The 26,377-nt window shown below is 40.1% G+C and overlaps 2 protein-coding genes across 2 annotated transcripts; both read right to left on the reverse strand.

Moving 5' to 3' along the window:
• Positions 1 to 734: 734 nt before the first annotated feature.
• On the reverse strand, positions 735 to 7,089 carry LOC118235255 (syntaxin-5-like). Its single transcript, XM_035432418.1, has 11 exons — positions 6,989 to 7,089; positions 5,330 to 5,572; positions 5,088 to 5,158; positions 4,152 to 4,207; positions 3,974 to 4,044; positions 3,676 to 3,792; positions 3,458 to 3,514; positions 3,055 to 3,136; positions 2,709 to 2,809; positions 1,877 to 1,998; positions 735 to 1,783 (listed from the first exon to the last, which is right to left on the reverse strand). The coding sequence occupies exons 2-11, from the start codon at positions 5,390 to 5,392 to the stop codon at positions 1,624 to 1,626; spliced, it is 900 nt and encodes a 299-aa protein (XP_035288309.1). The 5' UTR covers positions 5,393 to 5,572; positions 6,989 to 7,089; the 3' UTR covers positions 735 to 1,623.
• A 3,617-nt stretch (positions 7,090 to 10,706) lies between these two features.
• Positions 10,707 to 25,806, reverse strand: LOC118236434 (EH domain-containing protein 1-like). Its single transcript, XM_035434814.1, has 5 exons — positions 24,921 to 25,806; positions 20,308 to 20,405; positions 13,078 to 13,490; positions 12,209 to 12,370; positions 10,707 to 11,952 (listed from the first exon to the last, which is right to left on the reverse strand). The coding sequence occupies exons 1-5, from the start codon at positions 25,319 to 25,321 to the stop codon at positions 11,428 to 11,430; spliced, it is 1,599 nt and encodes a 532-aa protein (XP_035290705.1). The 5' UTR covers positions 25,322 to 25,806; the 3' UTR covers positions 10,707 to 11,427.
• Positions 25,807 to 26,377: the final 571 nt, after the last annotated feature.

Here is a 26,377-nt window from a genome sequence, read left to right on the forward strand (position 1 = left end):
TAAAATGCACACATAACCAAAAAGATCCATCTTAGTGCTTGGGTGTCTCAGCTTTTATTAAAGGGCTATACTGAGGGACTGCTTGGCCAGTACTGGCCAGAGAGGCTTATGGGCTTATTTTGTTCCAGAGAATCTATACAAACTGAGATTACATTATTTTGTAGACAATACTTTTGGCGTGTATGCAACTACAAAACGGACAACAATAACTCCTCCGAAGAATTTGCAAGTGAACACTGGACATTCTATCAAGGTTTTTCCAAGTTAGTACTTTTTTGGGATTAAAAATGACTATGGATTTGTTTGCTGGATTCTTACCATGACAGACATATCTACTCTATCGTGATTTGTGTTGTCTGTGGAGTTCCAAAACGTAAGGAATGTGAAGACCACTCAAGCTTGTTCTGCCGTCCGACGTTACAAAACAAGGAACTGTTGTCGCTAAAACACTGGCATGGTAAATTTGTTTATAGGGATTTTCACACTTTCAAATTGTCTATTGTGTGACCAGACTGATTGAAAATTTCACCGTAGAAAATGGAATTAATGCAAATAAACTCACTCTGGCCCATGCAACTTAAGGGGTTAACCACACGTGAATTGTCTGATTACAAATCTTAAACTGTGGAGTACGGAACCAATGTATGAATTTCACTGGCCAAATATATGCACGCCGAAACACAACTAAAAATGCGTGGACATATAAACCACAGAATGACACAGAAGTTTTTTTTTTTTTTTTAATAAGATGCGTATATTTTCAACATATTATTTACAATTAAAACCATAGAAACCCTTAGCTGAAAATAATTTAAATGGAATTTCAAAAAAAATAAATTGTCATCAAGGTAAATACAAAGTTAAAGTAAAATTTAGCAAAAGTTAAAGTTAAATAAGCAAAAAGATATTTTTTCTTTTAAATAAGTTAAAATAAAATTAAATAAGGTTAGACCATCCTTAAATTCACATTAGTTCTTAACATTTGGAGAGGTAGGAAATGTAAGTGAAAGAGGGGGAACACAGCAGGTGGATAAAGGAGTGACTTTGGTCTTGACTGTCCACAAAAACCTTTAAAATAAATTTTCGGGTTATTTGCAGGAAGAAAGATCAAACTAAACCAAAAAGTGAACTTCCACCCTAAAAGGCAACAATGAGCAAGTCATACATTTAAATGTATGACTTTGTCTTAGGTCAGGATTTAACAGTATCTGTGTTTTTTGATTTATCCGTATCTGTGAAATTCTCAAGTTTCACAAAATGCCTGCTGGAGGGCAGTCTTTCATTGTTTAGTTGCCTTCCTGCAGCTGCAACATCAAATCTTAAATGCTTTAAAGTACCCGAAAGGTGTTGAAGTGATACAGTTTATACAACCCACGTCTGAGAAATAAAGCATTCCATAAATCAGTACATTTAAGATCTCTCATGAAAGAGAGTGATATAGAAGGAGAGAAAGGATTAACACACACTAAGGCCTCTAGATTTTCACATGCGCATTACTCTTTCTGCCCTTCAAGAATTAACACCCCACCACATATTTCTCTTGCTTCAAGGTGCTTCCCACATTAAGGGCAAATCTCTTCTCTAAGTCTCCCAAATAATCTGTCACTGCCTCCTTATCTGCTCTTAAGCCAAGAAGACAACAAAGACAATGAAGAAGACAATGAGGATGAGGAAGATTTTGATAAGTAGCCAGCGATTTGAGGAAACGGACTGGAAGTATTTGAGTATCTCGGCATGGGCGGCGACCACGTTGAGCTGGGTGTCCTCCACATTGGCATCAATCCTTGATGGGGGAAGAGAGAGGAAAGAGGGTTATCTTAGGGGGCAAACCCAAATCGCTCTGACTTTCTCATTCAAGGTTCTCATCCACTCTCACCTCTGTACCGTCTCCTCCTGCTCTTTCACCATGTGTGCCAGCTGCTGAAATATGAAGCCCAGCTCAACAATGGTCGACTCAATGTTCTGCATGGTGTCTGCCCGGCTCTGGATGTACGAGTCCTGAACACAGATACCAGACGTAGATAACACAGGTTCAGTTAGGGAACATGGAGAGTATGCATCAAAAGTGGCAATTCAATTCATCTGGCCACCATTGAGATTTTCCTGTCAAACTGTCAAACCAGTTAAAACCGGTTAAAACACTGGTGCTATTTCTCTATCTTCCTCTCAGCTGCTTTTGCTGTTTGATGTCTTTCCCAAAGAGTCATGAATTCAGAGACACCAATATCCTCCTTCATTTCAATTATAGCAATGGAAGAAAGTGATTTCCCTTTGGCACCAGAAGCTAAGGTTGTTTTTGTGCCATTTGCTTTGGAAGCGGTTTCCTTTTAAAGCAATGAAGGCAGACACCGAATAAAGGAGTTTGGTGATTGCTGTTGTCTTAAACACCATTTCATTGCTTATCACAATTACAGAAGTTTCAGCTCAACTGCACTGCACCCAGGCAGAGTTCAAGTGCACTGCACACTGGCAAGAGTTTTAGTTCAACTGTTCTGCACCCAGTCAGAGAAATATAGTCCTTTGTGATTGTGTAACTTGCATAGTTCAGAAATATTTTAATACACTAAATAAGAATTTTTTGTAATTCAATTGCTTGGAGACTATCTAAAGCCTTCACAGTCAGAGTGCATATAATTTACTTCAACTGAGTTTCAGTGTCTCACCCCCAGCCAAGGCGGAGGCAGTATCAGTGTGGTCAGAGCATTCACCTGTTCGTTTATGAGCAGCAGCTGCTGACTGGACCGAGAGTCCATGTCTATAGACACGTCCATAGATCTCCTTGCATCTTCCAGCATCAACAGCGAACTGTCTGGAGGAGCGAGAGGTAGAGTCAGAAAGAGTCATGGAGAAATACAGAGGGATGAGGAGAAGAAATGTCACATTTCACCTTAATCCAGTCCAGACTTAGTTGTTCATATTGCAACCTGCCCATTTAGCTGCTTTAGCTGCATTCTTCCCAACGGCTTTAAAAAGACTGGTTCATGGCAGGCATCTGGACAGTAAACGTAACCTTAAAGACTAAAAGGGTAAGGTTGAGGATTACAGCTCTCTTACTGGGGTTGCTGGTTTCTAGAGGGAAGGCTGGGAGCAGGGACTGGGAAAACTGCTCTCTTCTACTGTGCTGCTGCTTAAGATTCTACAGAAAGACAGAAGGGAGAGAGGGAGGGGGAGAGAGAGAGTGGGGAAAGACCAATAAAGAACTGACTGAATATGAGAGCAGTTGCATTTAAAATTACATGGTTAAAAGAAGCATTTTTTCGAAATTGTCATAATGATTAAATGATAAATGATTACCCCCTGATAACTGAGCATTAAGATTACGTAGACTAAGTCAGCCAAATTAATAATGTTCGTCGGATATACCGAATGGCAGAATATCCGATGTACAGCATGAATGTGCGTGAAATCTGGCCATCTGCCTTTGTGAATGCAATGGAACCGCTTCTGTGTGTCTTACCTCTGTTCTCACCTCCAGCACTGATTTGAAGTCATTTGACATAGACGCCAGTTTGGACTAAAATAAAAGACAGAAAATGAGCTCAGATAAGAAGTATGTCATCCGGCCTTGTGCATTTGAGTAACAGACTTAGCACTTAGCATGCTGTTATCGACCGTGCTGCCTTCTGTCTGGACTGTCACAGTCCTGCATGTACGGAGGGGGTGGGCTACACTGACCTGCAGCGAGACCATGATGCTGTTGGAGTGTGTTTGGACATGTCTTCCATTCTGACTGCTACGGGAGCGCACCAGCTCCTGTAACTGCGCTATCTGCTTATTCAGGCTGGTGATGTCCTGAGACAGAGATATAGAGAGAAGACAGAAGTAAAAGATTATGATCAGATGGATAAGTTATCTTTCTGGATATTTATACAAGACTCCAACACTACATGAAATATTCAACAGCTGTTAGATGTCTACTTTTGTACACATCAAGTCTATTCTACTCTGTGAGAATCACTTGGTAGTTTCATACCTGTTTAATGATGTATGTCAGCTCTTCAATCTCCACAGCTTTGTCATCAAACAACGATTTTCTCTTGGCAACTAGAACATAAACAAAGAGCTTTACTTCTCTTGACCTCGTATCCAAGGGCATTTTTTTTCTTTTTTTTTTACACAATTGATTAAAATATTAGCTAACAGTATCTTACAGATTGTCAGCTTTTCCAGTTTGGCAAAAGTATTGTTCAAGTCCTTTCCTATTCTCCTGAATAAGAAAGGGGGAGAGAGAAAAAAGCAAATAAATTGAAGCATTGTTAAATATAATGGATCCATTATTGTCAGTATTGTTACAGTTAGCATGTATTGGTAGGGTTATGATTTTTTGTAAATGTCCTTAGCAGGTGCAAGCAACATGCAGTAAGTCTCCAACCATACGCAATCCACTAATATCACGCAAATCTAAATCTATTCACCCAACACAAGATATTCTGTCAACAGAACATCTATCTTTACTTCATAATGTCTTAATGCATCTATAGTATGGGATTAAATATTCTGATACATCTACATTTGCACAACACATTTCAACTGGGATTATCACGCCATGTTATCTTTAAATGTGCAACTGTACTAAATGAGAAGGCTGTAAACTGCTGGGCCTTATTCACTGTAGCTTTTTTTCAGCTTAATTTTAAACATAACTTGGAGGTGCTGCAAACCTTCTTTTATACAGAGCCTAAGAGAATTTGTTGATATGGGCTCTGGGTAAATTCAGGAGTAAAAAATGATCCAATCAAGTGTACTAACTGCTGGTGAAACTAGGCATGAAATGACAGTTGATATGCACAGTAATCTCTTGCAGCTAACTAGCAGTACAGAATATTCTGAATGCATAAAGCCAGTTAAGGTTATGCATTTGAACTAAGGAGGCAAAATAAAATATTCCAGATATATTTGTATGTGCTCACTTTCCTTTGACTGGGCCTCTCAGTTTAACAAGTTCAATGGCCTACTTGTGATCTCCATTAGTAAATTGTCCCCGATAACATAGGTAACAACTTTACACAAACATCAAATGCACCAAATGATATCAGGAGTTACAAAAGGAATTGCTATAGAAGTAATAGTATAACGTAGGGACTGACTTTGCCATGACAGTAAAGTCACTGCGCTGTCTGATGGCATTAGGGACTGGTTTACATGTCTGGATCCCGTTCTGAACAGAAAGACAAAGGGAGAAAGGTACAAATTAACAGACAAGAAGACAAGCGACAGAAGTGACAACATCTAGCTAAATGGTTTTTTTTTAAATCACACCATAAAATTATTCTAAATACAAATGTAGGCATGGCGATTACTGCAACATCCAACTCTTTGCAGGTCTTACCCGTCTCCCCTCCAGGGATTCGCAGACAGACATAAACTCACTGGTGCGGTCTCGGCAAGACATGATGCCCGCATCCAGAGTCTGGGCTGCTGGGGGCAAGGTGGAGAGAGGGACAGGGTGGCAGGGGGCGTGTCCTGCAGGAGGACCAACTGTGGCTGCGTTTGGAAAGAGCCGAGTTACGCCCCTTGCTGGCTGCTGCTAGGGCCGTAACAACAGGTGGTCACATGGGCTCAGGGACATCACCTGTTACAGAGACACAGGCCAGGCTTATAAAATGGCCATGCCGAAGAAACCAGCGAGTTGTCCATACTGGGTGTCACTCCTGTATAAGCATGGCAGGAGGAGAGTGACTGCAGTAAAACAGGGAAATGAGAAAGGAAGAAAGGTGTGCTGCAGGAATTAAACGGGTATCTCAGCCAAGAGCTCTTAGTCTGACATGCTTCATCTTTTTTAGGGGATGGCCAAAGAGACGTGATTAGGAGTGTACCCATCACATTTGATAGTATCTATTATAATGACTGTATGCCATGTTTGTTCATTAAGATTTTAATTTTTGAAGTTTAACTACACTAACTACTGTCATAATCGCCAGACAGCGATAATTCCTTTTAAGGAATATTACTGCACTACATAGCTACAGTAGTGGGAATGTTCAAGTTAAAGTTAAAGCAGAGAATTAAAGCATGGGGATCGAAAAAACTAATAATCAATTTCTTTTCTAGTGTAGCCCACATATTCACAAGTGCAGGTTTCAAGGAAAGCAACCAGCATTGTGGTGGAACATCAGTGGTTGAAAATTTCATTCAGAAGAAAGACTATGCTACTTCAGTGTGGCTTAAGTTACTTTTGAACACTGAACCTCCCAATACCTCATTAACAGTTCAACTGAAATAATTACAACTCATTTTGCTGGAGGGGTTATGAACTATACTCAGGGTTTCCCCTCATGACAGAATTCTGCATATCTACCCTTCAGGACAGAGTGTTTTTGGGTGCATTTGAATAAAGATACAATTAGGTTAAAGGTTAAAATGTTTTTGTTGTAGCTCTTAAAGCTAACAATAGAAAAAAGATGTAAAAGCAGGATTAATATTCAACAAGACTAGCTCTTCCGATGTGACAAGCACCATTCATTGCCCTCGAAATTACCCTGACACTGGTTGACATTTTTAAAGTAGGCTATCGTCGGTTTTACACCATGACATCAGTCTTGGATACAGCAGACGGAACAGGCCAGCTTCCCTCCTACAGAAGCCGATTATGCGAATCGCCGTCAGTCATATCACTGATATAGGCTATCAATGTGTAACTTCTACTTTAATATGATATTTCACGTTTTCTCTTCTTCACGCCGACGCAATGGAGCTCCGCTACAGCATCCTAAATATTAGGCTACAGCACAGTAGCATTGTCATCCCCAACAAAAATAAATCATTATATAGGCTTAATCACCAAATATTGCAGAACATATGGTTAGCAGCAAAATATAGAAACGATATCGACACCCATAGCTATTAGGCTATTTCTTCATCCCAAACTGTCTCCACATTGCAATGGAATAGGCTACTCGTACGAAACGAGTTAGTCAGTCTTCAAGTATTTTATAAGAAAAATCTAAACTAACCACTTACACAACCACAAAGTAAGATACCATCTTACCGGTAAATCAGTTTAACCATCTTTCAGCATTGCACAGCAACAGAAGTCCAGGATTGTTGGGTGTTGATCCGGGTACCTTTAAACGATGACGTCAACGCTACGTACATCAGTATGTGCCTGATAAATTGCAACCCAAATACAGGATAACTAAAGAAAACGTCGCCGAAGCAGGCATTACCCAGCACTTTATTTACCCCAAACCTAACTTTAAACATTTGCTTCGACGATAATGAAAATTTTACGTTTGTAAATCAACTGATTTATATAGAATTTCTTTGAGGTAGTTTTCGCATTGTCTGTGCATACGTTTATGGTCAAACCTTTTCAGTTTAATGTTGTTTCAATTTGTCCAAGCGCACACTTTTGATAGTTGGTGTGGATTGTGTGGAAATTCACTTAGCTATTCGATTTTTTTGAAGAGCATTTTATTCTTGGTCATGGCTCCCTAATACTGGTAACAGACCTGCTCTGTGCCCCTTCTGTACCACCATGGACAGGGGTGTCCAATTTTATCCAAGAAGGGCCGGTGTGGGTGCAAGTTTTTTATTTTAGCCCAGCACTACAACATCCAATTCAACTAATTTACTGATAATAGTCTTCAATCAAGACCTTGATAAGTAGAATTAGTGCTGGGCTAGAACAAAAACCTGCACCCAGCCCTTTCAGAAGAGTGAATACTCTTAACCAAAAGGGTTCTACCTTGCCACTCTTACCATAGGTTTGCTTTTGTGAATATTTTACTATGGGGTATGCCAAAAACAGCGCATTAGGCCAAACATTTTGTGAAATAGCTACATTCTTATTAGATTTTTTTCTTTTTTTTGTTGTTAATTTGGGATGAATACACTCTCTGTTTCAAGTGTGTCACAGGTTTACATAGTTATGTGACTATTCTACATGTAACAACTTTAGTAACACTCGACGCTTTCACAAAATGAAGCACAAAGTCAAGCATGGACATGTATTTTTGTAGCTTTAATAACCTTTGTTATCACAATCAACAGAAATGATCCATAACATGCTTTCATCAGATCTTTTCCCTGGGATATCAAACTAGCTTCTTTTTAACAAAAGTAGGTACAACCTAAAATGTATACATAGCCAAAGAGGAACAGTCAAACCAGAACTTATACAAAAAGAAATAAATTATTCATAATATTTCAACAAAAAAAAAAAAAAAAAAAAAGAAAACTCCTATCTACAATGAGACCCCCATGGCATTGGATATAGGATGAAACCTCTGTAAATCCATCTTCTCCATTTCCATTTATCTGAACGATCTCTTAGTGCTTTTTGGACAGCTGCAACTGTTGGGCACAAACATGCACACACAATGACATATTGGTATTTTCTTCAATTGGCCACCTAAGAGAACATGATTGAAGGTAAACAAGCTGCACCTCTAACAGTAAAAATGTAATACAAGACTGGTGCATAGGTTAGTGAGTGGATATATAGCCTGTATATATGCCTGTATATATAGCCTCTTTTTTAATAGAGTGCCTACACACTTTTTGGCAGTATGCATGTGATACAATACAGCTAACTTCCAAGAAAATGAAATGGCTCATATCATATAAACTAATGAAAAAAGCAAATCATTGAATAAATTATAAACATGTAGCCATTTTTGGAGTATTTTTTCCTTTGCAAATGCGAATGTAGGCCACAAATGTTCATAAAAACTAATTAAATTTAGAAAACCGATAACAAAACTACTAGACCTAAAACACGGAAGCTCCAAAGTGTGTCTCGTATTAAAACAGCAGATTAAGATACTCGCAGCAAACTGAACTGCTGTTCTTGCTGCACATCTTAAATGTTAGTCCATATAATTGGCACGGCTCTTTACGCCTTCTGTTTCTGTTGTATACCACTTTTTTGAGTTTTGGGATGGAAAAATTAAACCAAAGAACTGAACAGGAATGCACCCGAGGTGGACTTGTCTGCCCTCTTGTGGCTATGTGATAGCCTATAGCACAAAGTAGCGGCACAATTATTCAACTTAAACCAACTACAAAAACACTACCGGTATTCTATCAAGTTGCCAACTTAGCTTCGATCAGACATATACATAGAGGTTATGCCTACTTTACAAATACAGTAAGTTAGTATTATCATGGTTATAAGAGTAAAAATAGCATGATCTGGAACCCAGTTCCTCAAAATCTAGTTACAATGACTGCTTTAGGCTATCTGAGCAATCTACTATAGCCCACTTCATGCCGTACACGGTACAGTTCAAGTAAATCGTCCCAGTGCAGTGGCCCCAGCGTTTAATGTGTTCATGATTATGAATAACTGTTACAAAATGAGTATTGTACTTTATCAGACCTGTGTATTGTAGTTGTTCCAATGACCTTCGGTATGCACATACACCGCAAATAAATGTAATGCAATGTCTGATTCCAGTTATTTGAAATCCAGCAAATTAACACATGTACATGACCTACCAGTATAGTCTCTAGTTCTTCGATGTCAGCTTTGTCCTCTAGAATCCTGCAAGAAAGTTAGTTAGACCATATTGTTTGATTTGATAGAACTCATTTATTATGTGCTAACACAAAATCAAAACTAGGTTGCAAACGGATAGCTAGCTACATCTTTAATTGTATGCTTGATTGGAAACCGATTTGGCCACAGAGAAATGCTTTTGAAAGCAAATAGCAAAGATTTTTAAAATTCGGCGCGCAAACTGTCCGGCAGTAGCCTACCTGTCCAAATTTCCATTTATGTTGCGGATATTGGCTGTTATCGCTTTAGTAACGCTGGTGAGACGGATAAGGGACTCCTGCAGTACTTGTTCCTCACTCAAATGTGCTGGTGCTTGTAGGAGAAGTCCAGAACCTCGCCTGCCCTCGGACCGTCGGCGAAGTGCAGATTTTTCCGCCATGGCGCCATGAATGTTTCAGGGGCGGAGACACATCATTCTTTTTATTCTACGCGCGTTTTGTGACTAGGCATTCGCAAGGGCCAGATAACAGACTTCCGTTTGATAGAAATTGGATTTGTTTACTGGATATATGTAATTAAATCATTCAGCAATAAAGATATAAACATTGCTTAAGTTACACTAATACATTTTACTGGGCTGAAATTGAGACAAAGTATAATTTGGATTTCGAGCGATGCAGTTTGAGGCAGCTGCACGGGAATGTGGTTTTATAAGACACTGAAAATATCTCCCATTTTGTTTACTTTAGAATAGAAACGAGAGAAGGAAGAAAACAAAGAGACGTGTACGTTAAGGGCTCTCCCAAGATTATTTTTGTCCATACCACCTCTAAACTTAAAAGAGTTAACTGGCTTGTTTCATTTATACCAGAAGTCTCACAACGTAGTTACGGAAACCCAATTAATGTTTTGGTACACCATTTGGAACTTCCACAAACGCATCGGTCACGTTAAAGCTTTTAGCGTTCCACACCCATGATCAAAGCATCAAATTCATTGGCCAGGTGAGGGCGCTGGAACTGTGCTGAAGTTCTAATTTCGCCATTAGCCGTAAGAGTGATACTCCATTACCATTTGTTGTGGGTGCTAGTGGAGCTAAAACGCATATCTTGCTATATAATGTTAGAAGGTGCTGTTCACGAATAGGACTTTGCAACTAAAACGTCGCCCTTCAAATGTGTATACTCGTTATAGTCTTATTTTTCCCCATACATCACATTTCAACGTGACATTAAATAGATTTAGAAGAAAGAAAAATCCATAGTATTTTATAGAGTGCATTTTATTTAAAAAGACAAACACAATATACATATACACATTACTTATAGTGTGTCAGTGTCTGATACTAGCTAAAGGACGAGATATTGGGATCAAGGCAGTCTGCTTTAATATGGGACTTTTCTGTGCTAACAATACATGAGCAATGGTGTAATATAAACTGCAGCTTATTTTACAACATGTGTTAGAGGGGAATCTCTGTGATAGCTTAGTCTCTACCTTAGAAAATGAACCTTGGAAAGCATGCGATTTTTATCAATCACTGCCAGAGATGAAATTCAGTGGAAAACAGGGTTCTGCTCAAAATTGGAACAGCATCCAAAGTATGTAGAAAGAAAGGAGAAGAATGAGGCTTCAGGAGCAGAAGTTTTTACTACTAAGGAGTGGATAATGTAACTGGATAAAATTATTACTGTGGGCTTCAAAGAAATGGTGTTGAGTCAGAAAATTAATTGACAAGTGCAGGTAATAGTTCAAATAAAATAAATGTGGACTAATCATTTGGGTGATGAATATATTAGTTTATTTCTCTATTATTAAAAATGACTATATGAATTTTTGGTCATCAACTTCTATTTTCTATTATATATTGATTTTAATTCTAAATATCAATCTCTGCACCCCACCTTGTATGGGTACTTTACTAACAGATAAACCTAAACCACCCTCATAAACCCAGACCTCCTGCAGGTCCTTGTTCTCCAGCCTCACTCCTGCCCTCGTTTTGATGGGGGTACCAGGTGTTCAGGCAGCTCAGCAGGGAGCTCGTGACCCTCCAGCTTCACCTTAATCAAATGATTGGCCAGGGCGAACTCATCATCGTCGAGGAAGCCATCTCCGTCCACATCGGCCAGCTTCCAGATCTTTCCTAGGACCGTGTTGGGTAGTTTGGACTTAACCATCTCCTTTTTGGCCATGGCGCCCGACACCTTTCCATTGACAGGTGAGAGGGTATAAAAGATCTCGTCATAGGTGGGCTTGTCGCGTCCTACTACCCACTCCAGATCATCGATGCCCTCGCCAGCGCCCTCTCCGTAGCCATGGCCGAAGGGTCCATTCATGGTGCCCTCAAATGCGCCACCCTTAACAGACTGGCTGGGCATGGCAGCCTCTTCCTGTCGCACTAGCGTCATCAGCTTGGCAATGTCGTTGGCCAGCATATCCTCTACAGCTTCCAGCAATTTGGGCTTGATAGTCTGAAACTTAGCAAAGTCCTGGCCGGCCAGGATTTCCTGGGATAGTGAAGGTATAGAGAGAGAAACATCAAAAATAATTTTGGGTTTGATTTGTAGGAAATACATTCGATTTCCAAGCCAAAATGCAACAAGAGGTACAAATACTATCTAAAAAGATGTCAGAGCTGTTCCAAAGCTACAAAGTGTAATGATCCAATAATTTCAATAATTAGCAAATATATAAATGAGTATCAGTCTAAAATACAGCAGTTTAACTTCAGCCCACATTCTTGAACTGAATTATATATTGTACCTGCATCTTAGAGAGTTTGGGGAAGTCCCCTGGAGATATCTGTTGCTCTTTCTCGATCTTCAGGTAGATCTCACCCAAGTTAGCAATCAGCTCCTTCTTTTTGTTTTCCTTCCCGAACATGGGCATTTCTTTCTTCAGGGAACTGATGATATAGGCCTGGACCTGAAAATGAGGAGAATATTTCCTAGTAAATCCATGACTCAAACACAGAATACTCAGGTCAGGACAACTGTTAAACTTATGAAATTGAAATGCCTGAGTCCAGTTTGGAAGGAGAGAAACTGAGCACTTCAGCCCAATCAGCCTTGCCCTGAAAGTATGCATACACACACAGAGCAATTTTGATGAAAGGAAACATGATAATTAATTTAATAACGGCTTATGTTCAACACTGAAAAGTTGGCATCACTATGTTATATATCATTCTGCAATTTTTCAAGTTAATGGACAAGTACATTCTCAGTACATGGCCAACTCTTTTAAGGAGATTAGTCATACACCTATAATCACTTAAAAACACCTGAATATTATCATAAGTTTAAAGAAAACTGGGCAGCTATACATCTACAAATGTAGTATGATTGAATCATCACATTCTTCAGGGACAGGAAGCCAGTACAATGGGACTAATCTGGTTGGATTGTGACTGTCTGTCGTACTACCGATGACAATTAGCAGTAAATGTTTAAAGACAAAAAAGCCAAGCTGCACAGTTGCCCTCCCTGTTCTTGAAAGGCTGCTGCTGGTTTTAATTCCATCCAGATAATTACCTACAAGATTGACTGCAACAAATAGCTTCTCTCTCCTGGAGTGAGTACAGTTGCAAGAATCTTGCATATAATTCAGTCGCATTGCGCAAGAGTCCTTACCTTGGCAAGGCGGGCGCGTTTTATAAGGTCATTGAGCTTACGCAGGGCAGCATTTCTGGGCAAGCTTTGTATGTCTCGGAACAGGTCCTGCTCCTCTGCCTCGAACAGCTTGCGATTGTCCGGCACTAAGAGAGGCTGGGCCCAGAAGGAGCCGATGTAGACCCGCACCACCTCAGGAGTGTTGATGATCTTGCCCAACGACCACATGAGGGCACCGTACACCCTCATGAGCTGCTGGGTGCCAATCTGGTCCGCCTTGTTCAGCACGACCCGCATCTTGTCCTCGTGGTTCTTCAGGGCCCGGATGACCTCCGAGAACTCGTCCGAGATGTCCAGCTTGTGGGCGTCGAAGAGCAGGATGATGCGGTCGACCCTCTCCGCAAACCACTCCAGCACTGCTGCGAAGTCGTAGCCTGGAGTCGTAGGAAAGTAAGAACAGGAAAAGGAGTGAGTGTCTGTGGGTCATGCCATCCACAGCCTGCTAAAGATCATGGATCCAGAGCTTGTCATTCTCGGTGATCAACATACTTGTGTCTTATGGCGAGAGTTCATTGTTCAATACTGTCTAAACACTTGTATGACGTAATTGTGCCAGTGAGTCTCATAACTGAAATAATTTTAGACACCAGACAAAAAAATGCCCGTCCAATAATATTTGCACCTTAACTTATTCACTGTGTTCCTACTGCTGTTGTTCTAACCTTTCTATACCATAACCAGGGGGAAACTAACCAGTTCAGCAAAAAGCTTGTCAGTCATTCACATGTTTACGTAGATGAAGTAGTAAGTGGAGATATAGCAGCAAAATATGTATTTGAGATATTGTTTCAGCCCTTTTTACAATTAAGGCAAACTGACCACTAGAGGGAGTACAGTGTTGCCACTCTGAGAACAGAGCGAGTAATCTTCCCGTTACTTGCAGCAAGCTTTAAACAAATTAGAAAGAATAATCCAGAGATGACATGCCTCTATTAAGTTCTTACTGACCAATAAAAAGTAAGCATTCACAGAGAAATTTGTGTGAATGTGTGCAACTTGAGTGTATCAGTCAATATTGATGACTGAATGCCCCAATGGGTGTTTCCTTCCACTGGCTCCAGTATTTGCAAGACCCGCCTCTCTAAATGCACAAACAGGTAAATATTTCACAGAGAGAAAGAAAACCATTTTTCCTGTTTGAGGAAGCCCATGCCTAAATAACCCCATCCCGCCTCTCTCCCAGCATGACAAAAACAGTGGTCAACAAAAATAACTGGCCCTCTTCCTATTTGCTCTTTCAGGCAGAGGCGGTCATAGAAGCACTTGCGAGTAACTGACTGCAGAGCTTGCAAATTCACTGCTATCTGACAAACAGGAAAAAGCTCAGAACCATAAATTGTGTATCCCAGGCACCAGTCGAACGATCAGACCTCTTCCTCTGTCCCTTTGACTGCAGGTCAGCACAGCAGCAGTGGGACAAAGAGCAGAATGTTTTTACCTTACTGCTGCACTCACAGATCTGTCATTATAGGAATCATATAGGTTGTGAGGTACGTGAACATCACAGGGACTTTTATGTTTATGTTGAACTATATGTTGCCAGATATAGTTTGACAGAACCAAGCTTCCGTTCTGTCTTAGCCTTGATGTTACGCGGCTTTCAAGTTGTTAATTTACTTCCAACATAAAAGTTCCCTTTGACTATATTTAGAAGTAACATAGTTTCGTTGAACTTGCATTGAATAGGTTTATGGAACAAGCCCATGGCAGGTTTGTGTGCGCAACCATAATAATCATAAGATTAAACTGCTCAAATACAATCCATCAGTAATAAACTCATGCAGTAAATCTTTGCCGACTGGGAGCGAATGCTTTTGTCAAAGCAATCCTTAATGTCAATAGAATGCTTGATTAAGACGCATCCCATTAATGAATAATCCAACAAAGTCACAGGAGAGTTTCGCTCCCTGTACTTTTTATGGTCCCTAGTATCATGCAAAGTGAGAAAAACAGTGACAAGCTCTCCAGAATGTCAGATCCATTTGGGTCTGAGTGCAAGCACCTCAACAAACACTACAGACATCTCAACTTCCCCTTGAAGTGTGTAATACCTACCAGCAGATTAAGCAGTTCTGTTCACAGTCTTTTAGTTGCACATAATCTTAACAGTCCTCTTTCCATGTACAAGATGTTGTGAAGACACAGATTAAACTGTCGCAAAAATACTTTTTTTTTTTAATTGAGACAATTCGATACATCCAAGTCATATGCTCCACCTCAGAATTCTACTCCAGGTAAAAACGGTAGCTATGGCCCACATCCATCTTCCACACATACACAAAATTTGGAACACTATCCCCCCATTCCTTATCTCAATATCAGGCTCTCATCATTCAAACAGACTTGCCAACAACCCCCAGTTTCAGGCCTGCATTTTTTTCTTGACCTTGTCATCTATTCTCCTTTCCTACTTCCCTTGACAAACCTTTTCTACACAAACCTCTGACTTCTTACCGGACAGCACAAACACATTTTAAAACAGGTTTAAAACTGAAGTTAATTTGTATCTTAGTGTACTTTTTTTTTTTTTTACATATTTGTAACACATATTTATTGCACATATTTACATTTTACGTTTTTAAACATTTTTCCTCTACAATAAGATAATTAAAGGAAAATGAAAGAAAATAAATTCACAGAAAACAGAAAAAATATTCTCATGAGTTTCGTCCAATGAATGGCATCGGTATGTCCAGAGCAGCCCGAACACAATAGAAATGAAAGCCCCCCTCAGTCGTCGCCCCTCACAGAGAGAACTGGAAGGTGTTCTTTTTTCCACTAGCACATCATAACCCCCCTCCTCCTGTCTTCCTTCCTTCCACTGTGTTAGTAATGGAACAGTCCTCACTTACTTACATTGTGGGACACTCACATATCTGTGTATAGTGTCTAGGTGTGTGTGTGTGTGTGTGTGTGTGCGAGAGAGAGAGAGCGAGAGAGAGAGAGAGAGAGAGAGAGAGATGTAAGATACTGTTTGCACCTGTGTGTGTGTGTGTGTGTGTGTGTGTGTGTGAAAGTCTGGGAGTGTACATATGTACACCATAGTGTCAGTTTAGTCCAATAAGCGCTAGTGTGTGACAGTGAAATGCCAGCTGCTTGTGTGTAGGACAGCACACACAGCAACTGACACGACAGTCCTCAGCCACACACCCTACCCCCGATGAAGTCACAATTGGTAAACTGACACCAGACATGCGGGCAACACAGAAATAGGCCTAGTCAGCTGTCTTATTTTGAGTAAAATTGTGTCTTCGTTCAGCTGCTATGAGAACAATTCACACCAGACAATCTTCAGACAATACAAACATTCCCTAACCTAATTGCCACAGCAATTATTCACAGTTGGTTAAGATGTTAAGTCAGCCCATAGAGAATATGCATACAAATTTAGAAACCACACTGCACTACATAGTTAAACCATGGAGAAATAAAAGAGACAGCTGTTTCTTTGATAGAGCCTCTGTACTGAGACGTGTCAGGGCTCTTACATTATGGGTATAAGATGAATATAGGCTGTCAAGTCCAAGGCAACTTCCCTGAAAAACCATGCCTGTAAATGAACATTTTCATTTGTTAGCATAATATTGCCCTCCATCACCACCCCTACCCCCACCCTTATAAACAGTAAGGGGTCTAAACGCAAGCTTGTTTCCTACAGTAGATCTTTCCTAGTCGAAAAGTAAATACCTACTGTAGGAACACGTTCAGTGAACAGAGGTTTACGTTCCAAAGCACAGTAGTTAATAGTGACATCATTTTTGGCAGCGGAATGGAATTTCTTGTGTGACTGAATTGGGGTGTTCCAGTGTGTTTAGCAGTGATAACCCCTCTAATAACCTCCTCACACTGAGTGACAGATTTGCTGGTTTCATCCATTGCATTTCCCTGAACTACTCCAAGATAGCCAAGTATTCAACAAAAGTGGAGACCCAGAGACGGTACCCATGAATTGTGCACTTGCTAAATTTTACATTTAATTTTATGTTTCAATATTGTTAATAATGTAACAGTATTTTATAAATGGGAATGTTATTGTATTTTAAACACATTTTACTGTTATTTTAAGACGGCATAGCCAAAAACCCCGTAAAAAAGGAAACCTAATACTTCAATAACATACATTAATTCTCAGACATTAAAAATGTCAATAGTCTTATATCAGCAGGCACTTCTGAACTACAGTTGCTTTACTGAAGTCAATTTTAGCTTCTCTTTTTAACCACACAGGGTATACAGTTATTTCAGTGAAGTGTACAGTATATGGAGGTGGATTGTGGATTCATACAAAGGATCTGCCAAAAGTAGATATGTTTTTTAAAAGTTTGAACAAGGCAACATGTGGGAAGCAGATCGATCATAAGCTTTTTAAAGGCTGAGCTAATCGGTCTATGTACAGTTGAATAAATTTTGCTTGTAAGTGCTTCATGCCAGCATATTTCATGAAATTGCTGATCTGTCAAAACTGCTATCATAGAAATCATGTAAAAAAATGTTAATAGGGTACATTTAGTACAGTCAATGACTTGCCATAATTTCATCATAGAAGGTGTATACAAAAAACACTGTGCCCTTCATATAATTGCTTGGTTTAATTTGCCAAGTAGATCTGCACTTTATCAGTACAACCCTGAAACCTGACACTTAGGAGAAGGAAAATTCCACATAGAAGTAAATAATGGGTGGTCCCTAAACTGAACCTTGAGGGACACCCTTTTTTGACGCAGACAGCAAGATGTTTGCAGTTGCCGAAGTCAATAAAAATCTTTTGTTATCCAAAACAATGGATAATAACCGCAGTCCTAGAGGCAGGCAGAAGTCGCTGAAAAAATTTTTATTTTAACATTTCACATAGGTTTGCAAAAACGGACAAGATGCATAAAACTTATAGATGAACAACCTGAAAAGCTTTTATTTTATATTTTAAGCTCAACATTAACACAAATACAAATGACTATATAACCAAGAACCAGCACTTACACATTCCTTCCTAAATATGATTCTTAAAGATCACAGCAGAAAAATACAATACAATGATATACAATAACAATTTAGTCCACATTGGGACTCCATTACTTGACGGAAGTCATTAAGCTGATTGCAAATGAATTTAGCTTCTATTCCAAGTGTTCGTCAAGTTATTAGTTGAGAGGATTCCTGAAATATAAGGACTACCAATGCACAGGGATGACCTGAAGTGATTCTTAAGTTATGACAAAGTCACACAAATAATTTTTCCTCAAGGTAAATAGCTTACAGTACATCATGATTAACAGAACACAAAGCAGCACTCGACTTAAAGTAGTAGACCAATGCAGAGTCCAGGTTGAGTCAGCAGGCACCAGCAGATGATTAACCACCTTCCCGAGGCCTGCCTTTGTGCCAAATGAACTCTGAAAAAACCTCTGACCATTTCCCCCCAAAACTGTGAGGATTAATCTAGATACTTGGACTAATGACTAGCGGGGAATTCTATTCAAACTTCTTCTAAAACGTTGGACTGAATTCACTGGAATTCCCTCAAAAGCCCACATACAATTTTCCACTGTATGGAAAGTCTGCTGCCAAACATGACAGTAGACTCTTATTTGCCTTTTGTAAATCCTGTAGTGCAAAGTATGGACGTCTCCTCATTAGACTTTTGTAACTGCTACAAAATGAGAATGTCTTGCAGGTGTTGACTGTAAGCTTTCTTTTGATACACTTCAAGAAACTGATACTAGCTAATTGCCTGTAAAAGAGAATGTTTCTGTGTGTTTCTTCCCTCTCCTACCATACCAAACTATACCCCGCTCTCCATGCCTGACTATGCTTATCTCCTATCCAATTCTGTAATGTATGACTATTTCTTTCCCCTCCCCTCTGCCACCACCTTCTCTCTCTCTCTCTCACTCTCGCTCTCATTCCCACTCAGCTCTGTACCTCACCCTCCCTCGAAAAGGGGTAAAGGTTACCTTCATTGTTTAAGCTAGTAAAATCTGTTATCCGACTCCGCTCTTGATAAATCTGCACTGCAGATGGGACCATTCAAGCTTCTCTACAGGTTAGGGTGTGGGCTTATATCACATAATACTGAGTCAGTTCATTGTGTCAAATAAAACTTACCATGAGATCAAAAGAGATATAAAATAGTTAATCAGATCATCACCTCCAGCAACGCCACTGCCAACACTCTCTCCTGCTCTGCATTTCACATTCCCTCTCCCTACATTGCCCCCCCCCCCCCCCCCCCCCCCAACCCCAACCAGCGAGTTCATCCCTGTTCTGCTGCCCTGGTTCACTGTCTGTTTCCTGGCCCTTGTTGGCCCTGCTCTGTGTTCAGTTGTTTATCTCCAGGTGGCACTCACGCCGGCTCCTGTTATTGTGGACATAGAGGAGGGCCAGACTGGTACAATACACTGAGCCGGTCCAGACAAAGGACAGGACAGGAAGATGTTCTGCATGACACCACGCAACTTAAACAAGCCTAATTATATACAGATGTACAGATGCATAGCGTGTGTACATCATATAACATCTTACAGAACATGGGTGCACACAAGCGTCATCTGCTCAAGTGCCGTGTAAATGTACATTTCCTCTCTATGTTTTTCACAAATACAAATACCACTTAAATCACAAAAAGGGCCCACAATTTTGATGTCAAGGTGCCTAAGACTGTATCTACCCAATGTCAATTTACACATCACAGTTTTCACAAAAATTGTACATTTTTGGACAAACCAAATTGTAGACATACACACACACACACATAGACACACATGCATGTGTGCGTGCAGGGGATTTCGTACGTAAAGTTGCCTGTGAGTGGGCATGCCCCAACATAAACAGGATAGCTAAAAATACCCCTCCAACTGCCTTGGGATTAAGCTGCAGTTTATGGCTAAGTGAAATTTTTCTTATACTTGCTTGAAGGTCCAAAGCTTCCATGTATTTTTGTATGAATCAACATGAACAGAATTTTGTGTAGTTAGTCTAAGACTGTTTCTGGCCGGACACTACAAAGACTAAACAAATAAATTAATTAATTTTGTAGGCTACGCTACCCATTACACATTCTGTGTCTGTGCTCTCATTCATCAATATTATAACGAGGAGCGAAGAGCAGTGAGGTAAAATAAAAGTGGTTAATCAGGATCCTTCGAGTGAGAGAAAAAGGAAAGGAGGCAGAAGGAGAGGGAGAGGGGTACAAACCTCTGCTGATCCTCTGCTTCTCGCCAGACAGGATTCCTGGAGTGTCGATGATGCTGATGCTCTCCAGCACCGCATTGGGCATCTGAGCACAGATGAACCTGGAGACACAGTGGGACACATTAACAAGCTGCATACTGTTTCAAACTCAAATTGGTTGGTTCTTTACATATTTTGGCTCCAGTCTTTTCTTCCTACCATCTCAGTCAGAGTGGTGCCTTCTGGTTGAATCCTGTGTATTCTTGTGTGTGATTATTTCTACCTTGGCTACACCTGAATTAAAACGCGGGAGACAACAATGGTCTGTTGGATTGAAGTGTTGTTCATCAACAAGGACAGGCACTGTTGAAAAGTTTCCATTGTTACTCCCCTGGTGATGTAAAGCTCAAACTTCTCTTACTTTATTGAGGAGTGTATGAAGGACACTATCCTTAGCATGTTCTGAATAAATGTGAAAGCTCTATGAAAAGTAAAAGCATTCACTCATTTTGAAAATAACCCTGAGAAGTTTTGCCCTTCAAAGTTGCCCTTCCTGTCTCCTTACACTCTTCTTCCCTGAAATGACCAAAGGCTGCCATTTCCTTCTTTTGTCTCTTTGCTTTTTTTCCAAGATCAGATCTGTGTGGCTGATCCGAGTCCTTATTCATTATCGCACACTCCAATCACTCAAGTCTCCCACATCTACAATGTCCCTGAAAGTTGCCGTCACATGGAAAGCATGCTCACTACTGAATGTCTACCCTCCCCATCAATTTTTCATTCTAATTTTCTAGTCATTTTTTCCTTTATTTATCACTCTCCTCCTCTTGAAGCCTCCCTTCATCCTCCCTCTTTTTTCCATACCTCCCTTGCCTCATGCATTCTGTTCATTCTTCACCCTTAGCCGAGCAACAGCTGCAATGTGTGCTGTGTCTCCTCTCCTTCACAGTGGTGAAACAGAGACGGTACTGAGTAGTACAGACGCACAATGGCACATACCAGCCTGTCAGACCTGCACGAACACAAACCTGGTGTGTCCGTGTGTGTGTTTGGGTGGGGGCTGGAGGGGCTGGGGCAGGGGTTCCCAGGGCTAATGTTAACATTCAAGATTGGGCACTTTTTAAATACAAGTAAAAGAAATTCCTCAGTAGCATTAAGTGAGGAAATAAATTACAGCCCCATTATGAGAATTGCATGGATTTAACCATGCTGTGGGTGAATATGAATGTGGAGTGATTGTTCCGTGTGTGTGTGTGTGTGTGTGTGTGTGTGTAAACTCTAAACCTGCCACGTCAGTTATCTCGTTTATTACAGTCAGGGCAGAAGGAACAAACAGTCTGACTAGCATTTCCACTTTCAACAGCTGACCAAGCAATACCGCTGGAAAAAAAAAAAAAGACAGGCCAACAAGCTGACACTTTTTCTTTCACATTCCATGTCATTAGCATTTATTCTCTGTACTACTAATGTATCAAGCAATATCATATGATTGTTGTGATTCAAAATATTAGTAAACTCACAAATGTTACTTTAAATATCTGAACCTTGATGAAGTTTAGCACTCATCTCCTGCTCTTGTCAAGCCACATCACTATGAACTCAGCAAACTGCTTTTTGTATAGGTCTGTTAGTGCGAATATTTTATGGAAGATGTGCCCTCTCATAGACAAGGCCCTCCAGTAGGGGAGGAAGGACGTCACATTTAGCACAGCGTGAGCTGATGAAGCCATGGGAAACGGGGGTCTGGCAGTGTCCAGTCCATCAGAACATGTGGCTTCCTTTGGTTCACGCTGCATCTGGCTGGTCATATTGGCTAACAGTAGCGATACATCCCTGTTTTACATTATAGCACAAAGGTGAACTATAGCTAAGTTTCCACATACTGTACGTGGACGATGAAACACAGGTGTCAACTTATGAGGGAAAAGTTTCATACATTTTATTTGTGTATCAAAATATTTCAACTTTCTTACTTTAAGTATTGAGAAGAGAGCTAATGGGTCTGTATAGCTTTGATTGTGATTTTCACTGGTAAAATGATGAATTAAAAATAAACGAGATTCGGGTGACTACAAGATTAAGCTGCATTTATTAAGCAACACAATCCCTCAATTCAATTGTGTCCTTCACTGGCGCATGTAAGCTGCACCATCGTTTACAGTATGCACTGAGTGGATTACTTTGAATGAAAAGTATGAACAAAGAAAGCACAGCTATTCATCTTCACACGCACACATTCCAGAGGTTGGTGTGATGCCATATGCTTTAGCCTTGGTTATTATAGGATATGTTCACAGACCGAAGTCCAATTCACTCTACAGAGGAAAAAAGGAAATATGACCAACTGAGAGTGAGCTGACCCTGAACGTCACGTCAGCGGTCAGGTGACAACTGTTCCTCTCAGCTTTCCTGTCCTTTGCAACTCCGCAGTGTTAAGGCTGCGGTCCTGTCCTGTGAGAATTTATTTTCCTCTGTCTCACTACCATTCTGTCCCTTCCTCATCGTTACCCAATCAGGACTGATATTCATCGCACCCTCCCTGACCCTCCTAGCCTGTCCTCAAAGTCACCCTTTGAATAACTGACAAACAAATCTAGCTAACATCAAAGGTCTTACTACAGAGGGGGGAAATCAAACAAGGTCAGGAACCACAACACTGCAGCAAGCCACACAAAGATGCATGTCCGCATTATCTGGGCTTCCCAGGTTTGTTGTACAAATCTTCTGGAAAGTTTCATTAACCACTGGTTAAGGCAAGCTTGGAAAGGGCATAATCAATCAATTTCACCAATAAAAAAATTATATGCTTCCAAACCCCAGTGACCCAAACTTACAAAACTACTTATAGTATAGCCTACTCCATGGTATATCAATCAAATCTGAATAACGGAAAATAATATAACCAATAGGAAAACTGTGAGAGGATGATGGGTATTGCTGCATTTGTGTGTTTTCTAATGAAAGGTCAAACATACTGTTCCAGCCCTCTAGTTTGCACACTTTGATAACCATAGTTCAAAAATTAAAATTGTTGTAATGAATGGATTGCAGTTATGGTACTGGATATTTGAAACCACTGTTTCCAAATATTCTATCCAATGGGTATGTGAAATATTTCCAGTGGTTATCTGTAATTAATTGTGCATTGGCAAGAACGACAAGGACAAAGATTGTCCGAAACTGCATTAAATTATTTTGCAGCGCAACATCTGATTGTTTACCCTATTTGTGTTGCTATAGGGGTACACAGAACTGGATGGACAAGTAAAACAATTTGCAGACCACCAGTAAACTACCACAGCCCTTTGACTATGATAGTAATCCTTTATGAAGCATTGCAATTCTCTATTATATGAGAACCACTGTCATTTTGATTATGATCTACAATGATGTGTTTTGTCAATATGAAATGTGGGCCAAGCTTGCTGTAAACTGTAAGTAGACTGTAAAACCAGCCGAATGAACTGGTGCTTGGACTAAGTCTCACAGCATGTTAAACCCTCAAAACCTCTGTCAGTCTTTGCCATACATATCCACAAACACTACTGCACAATACATAACTTGCCTATATCACAAGTTAGCATGCAGTAGGCAACATTAAATCACCAAAGGCTTCAGTAATTATGTTAAAGTTAAAATCCACATTGAAGGTCACTGCAGTTGACAGAATCCACACCCTTTTCTGTCATTACTTCATAAAGACATTGTACGAAGTGAAAGTGTGACACAATTTGTCCCATCAGACCATAAATACAGAAGCAAGAACAGCAGTCATCGGAGTCATCGGATTTCTGAGGTCAGGGTCATATTCATTCCAGGTAATGATAAAGGCGATAGCCAACGCTAGAACAGCCAAGGAAAACTGAAATTACTCCGTGGCGTGGATTTAATTGCACTAGATGAAATCACTGGCCGTAGTCCTTTACACGTAAAGGAAATCACTCCCTTAACCCCCGGTCAGTAAGAGTTAGAGAGCAATGTCAGTTAATGATTGATTCAACCGAGCACCTCGTATTGCAACAGTCGACTTATCTCCGTTACAAAGGGGATTTATGAAAGTGATACTAAACAAGGGGACAAATTATGTTACATTCATTGAAGAGTGTACTGTAAACTTTATGTCCGTCCATGAGCAATAAGCATGCAACCAAAAATTTCGAACAAAGTCTATTAGCCTACATAAGAATGAAATAAAATACACATGGTTAATAATTTATCATTTGTAGGAGACTTGGGATCATAAGAAGGTTATTTAGCTACCCTTGGACTTTGTTTTCCGAGTTTTAATCACTTAGGCATGTGAGAGTGCCTGCGTGATTAAAATAGACTACCATTCCTGAGTCTAATGAAGCATTTCAAAAATGCTCTGTCTAAAGCAGCATTAATGGTTTGCTACCTCATATTGTATTCTTAACCAGCTTTAAAATCCAAGCGAAAGTTGAGCACAAGGGTAACGGACCCGTTAATCGACTGACCACACAGCAAGTAACGTGATCTTGATTCCAGGTCCTGGATAGCAAGAATGAATCTTCACAATGTGAATCATCTTTGAATGGACTTTATAAGCTAACTTTACTGTCGCAATTTACAAACAGCTAGAGCTATGTCCTTAAATTTAAAAACGTAGGTGACCTCACCTGTTGAGAAATGCGTTGCCAAAAGCGTTCAGTTTTCGGAATGGTTTTTTAGGATCAACTACCAGAGCGTTGCCTGGTATCTGCCCATCCTGTTCACCATGCATCACAGCTATGAAACAGTCGGTGGTCGGTTCGGGACCTATTCGCATACCGGGAAAGTCTTGCTCCATTAGATGCCGAATAAAGGTGGTCTTCCCGGTCGAATACTGGCCAACTAAAAGGACCATTGGTTTATTGTCAAAGTCAGCATCCTCTAAAGCTGGTGAATGAAAATCATGAAAGCGGTATGCTTCTTCCAAGGGAAAGAGTTTGGTTCGGTATAGTCGTCGAAGTCCGTCCGTAACCGTCTGAAATAGTTCAGGGTCTTTTTTCCTCCCATTCTTGTTCGCCCAGCTGAACATTTTCTTCGAACTCACGCGTAAACTCTATTTTTTTCTATTGATACAAAACTGTGTAACCTCTGTTTAAAATTAACAACCCGCTAAATTTGTCAGCTTGGTAACATGCAAGTTTCCCGACGTTCCAGAAAAGCAAGGACTAAAGGTCTTAACTTTAAATGTTCTTTTCTCCTTGGTTTAGGGAAAAGTGACTTCACGTTAGTCACTAGGCAGGTTATCGATGTCTTAGTAAATCTTTTAGTGTGTTGTCTTCCAGTTGCTTTACAGGAAATATTTAAGCAAGTTTGTTAATATACTGATAAACGTAGGCTATTTAATTTGCGTTCCCTCTATCGTTAAAATATACCGTAGATTAACGCTGCAGGCGTGTCTCCTGTCAAACTGTCATAACGCGTGCAAGCTTGTTCCAGTTCCCAGGCTCAATGTAAAGCGCCAGAACGGCCGGGTGTAAAGTCTGGAGTCAGGACAGAAGTTTGCTGCGACAGAAGGTATGTATGTAGCTAGGCAACCGGAAGCGCGCGCTACATTTCAAAATAAAAGACCCCTCTATGAAAAAGCCACACAACTGTTCTGTGGGTCAAGCAAAAAAAAGATTGGTATAGTGATTTTTTGGACAACCACACAAGCCTAATACATAAGAGATGGCGATGATGCATGATGGAGAAATAATTGGAAATTAAATAAATCGGTAATATAATCAAGACAAGTACAATAGACCAGGAACGTGTGTACTTTTTCCTGAATAAATTGTCAGTGAACGGTTCGCCTGATGAGCATAGAAGTTCCAGTGCTCCTCAACAAATAAGCGTTTGTTTTTCTTTCTTTTTATATGAATGGTAATGTCATACAAGTGATTGTCACAGTCTGTAAAAAAGAACAGGGTTCAAATATTTAAAATAAATGCATACATACTGTTGGTTGTATAGTATTTTCTGTAATAGCTTCCTAGACTATTCTGATTCTGCAATATATACACACACACACACACACACACACACACACACACATATATATATATATATATATATATATATATATATATATATTAGTCATTATAAT

The sequence above is a fragment of the Anguilla anguilla genome, chromosome 9, assembly GCF_013347855.1.
Source record: "Anguilla anguilla isolate fAngAng1 chromosome 9, fAngAng1.pri, whole genome shotgun sequence".
NCBI lineage: Eukaryota > Metazoa > Chordata > Actinopteri > Anguilliformes > Anguillidae > Anguilla > Anguilla anguilla.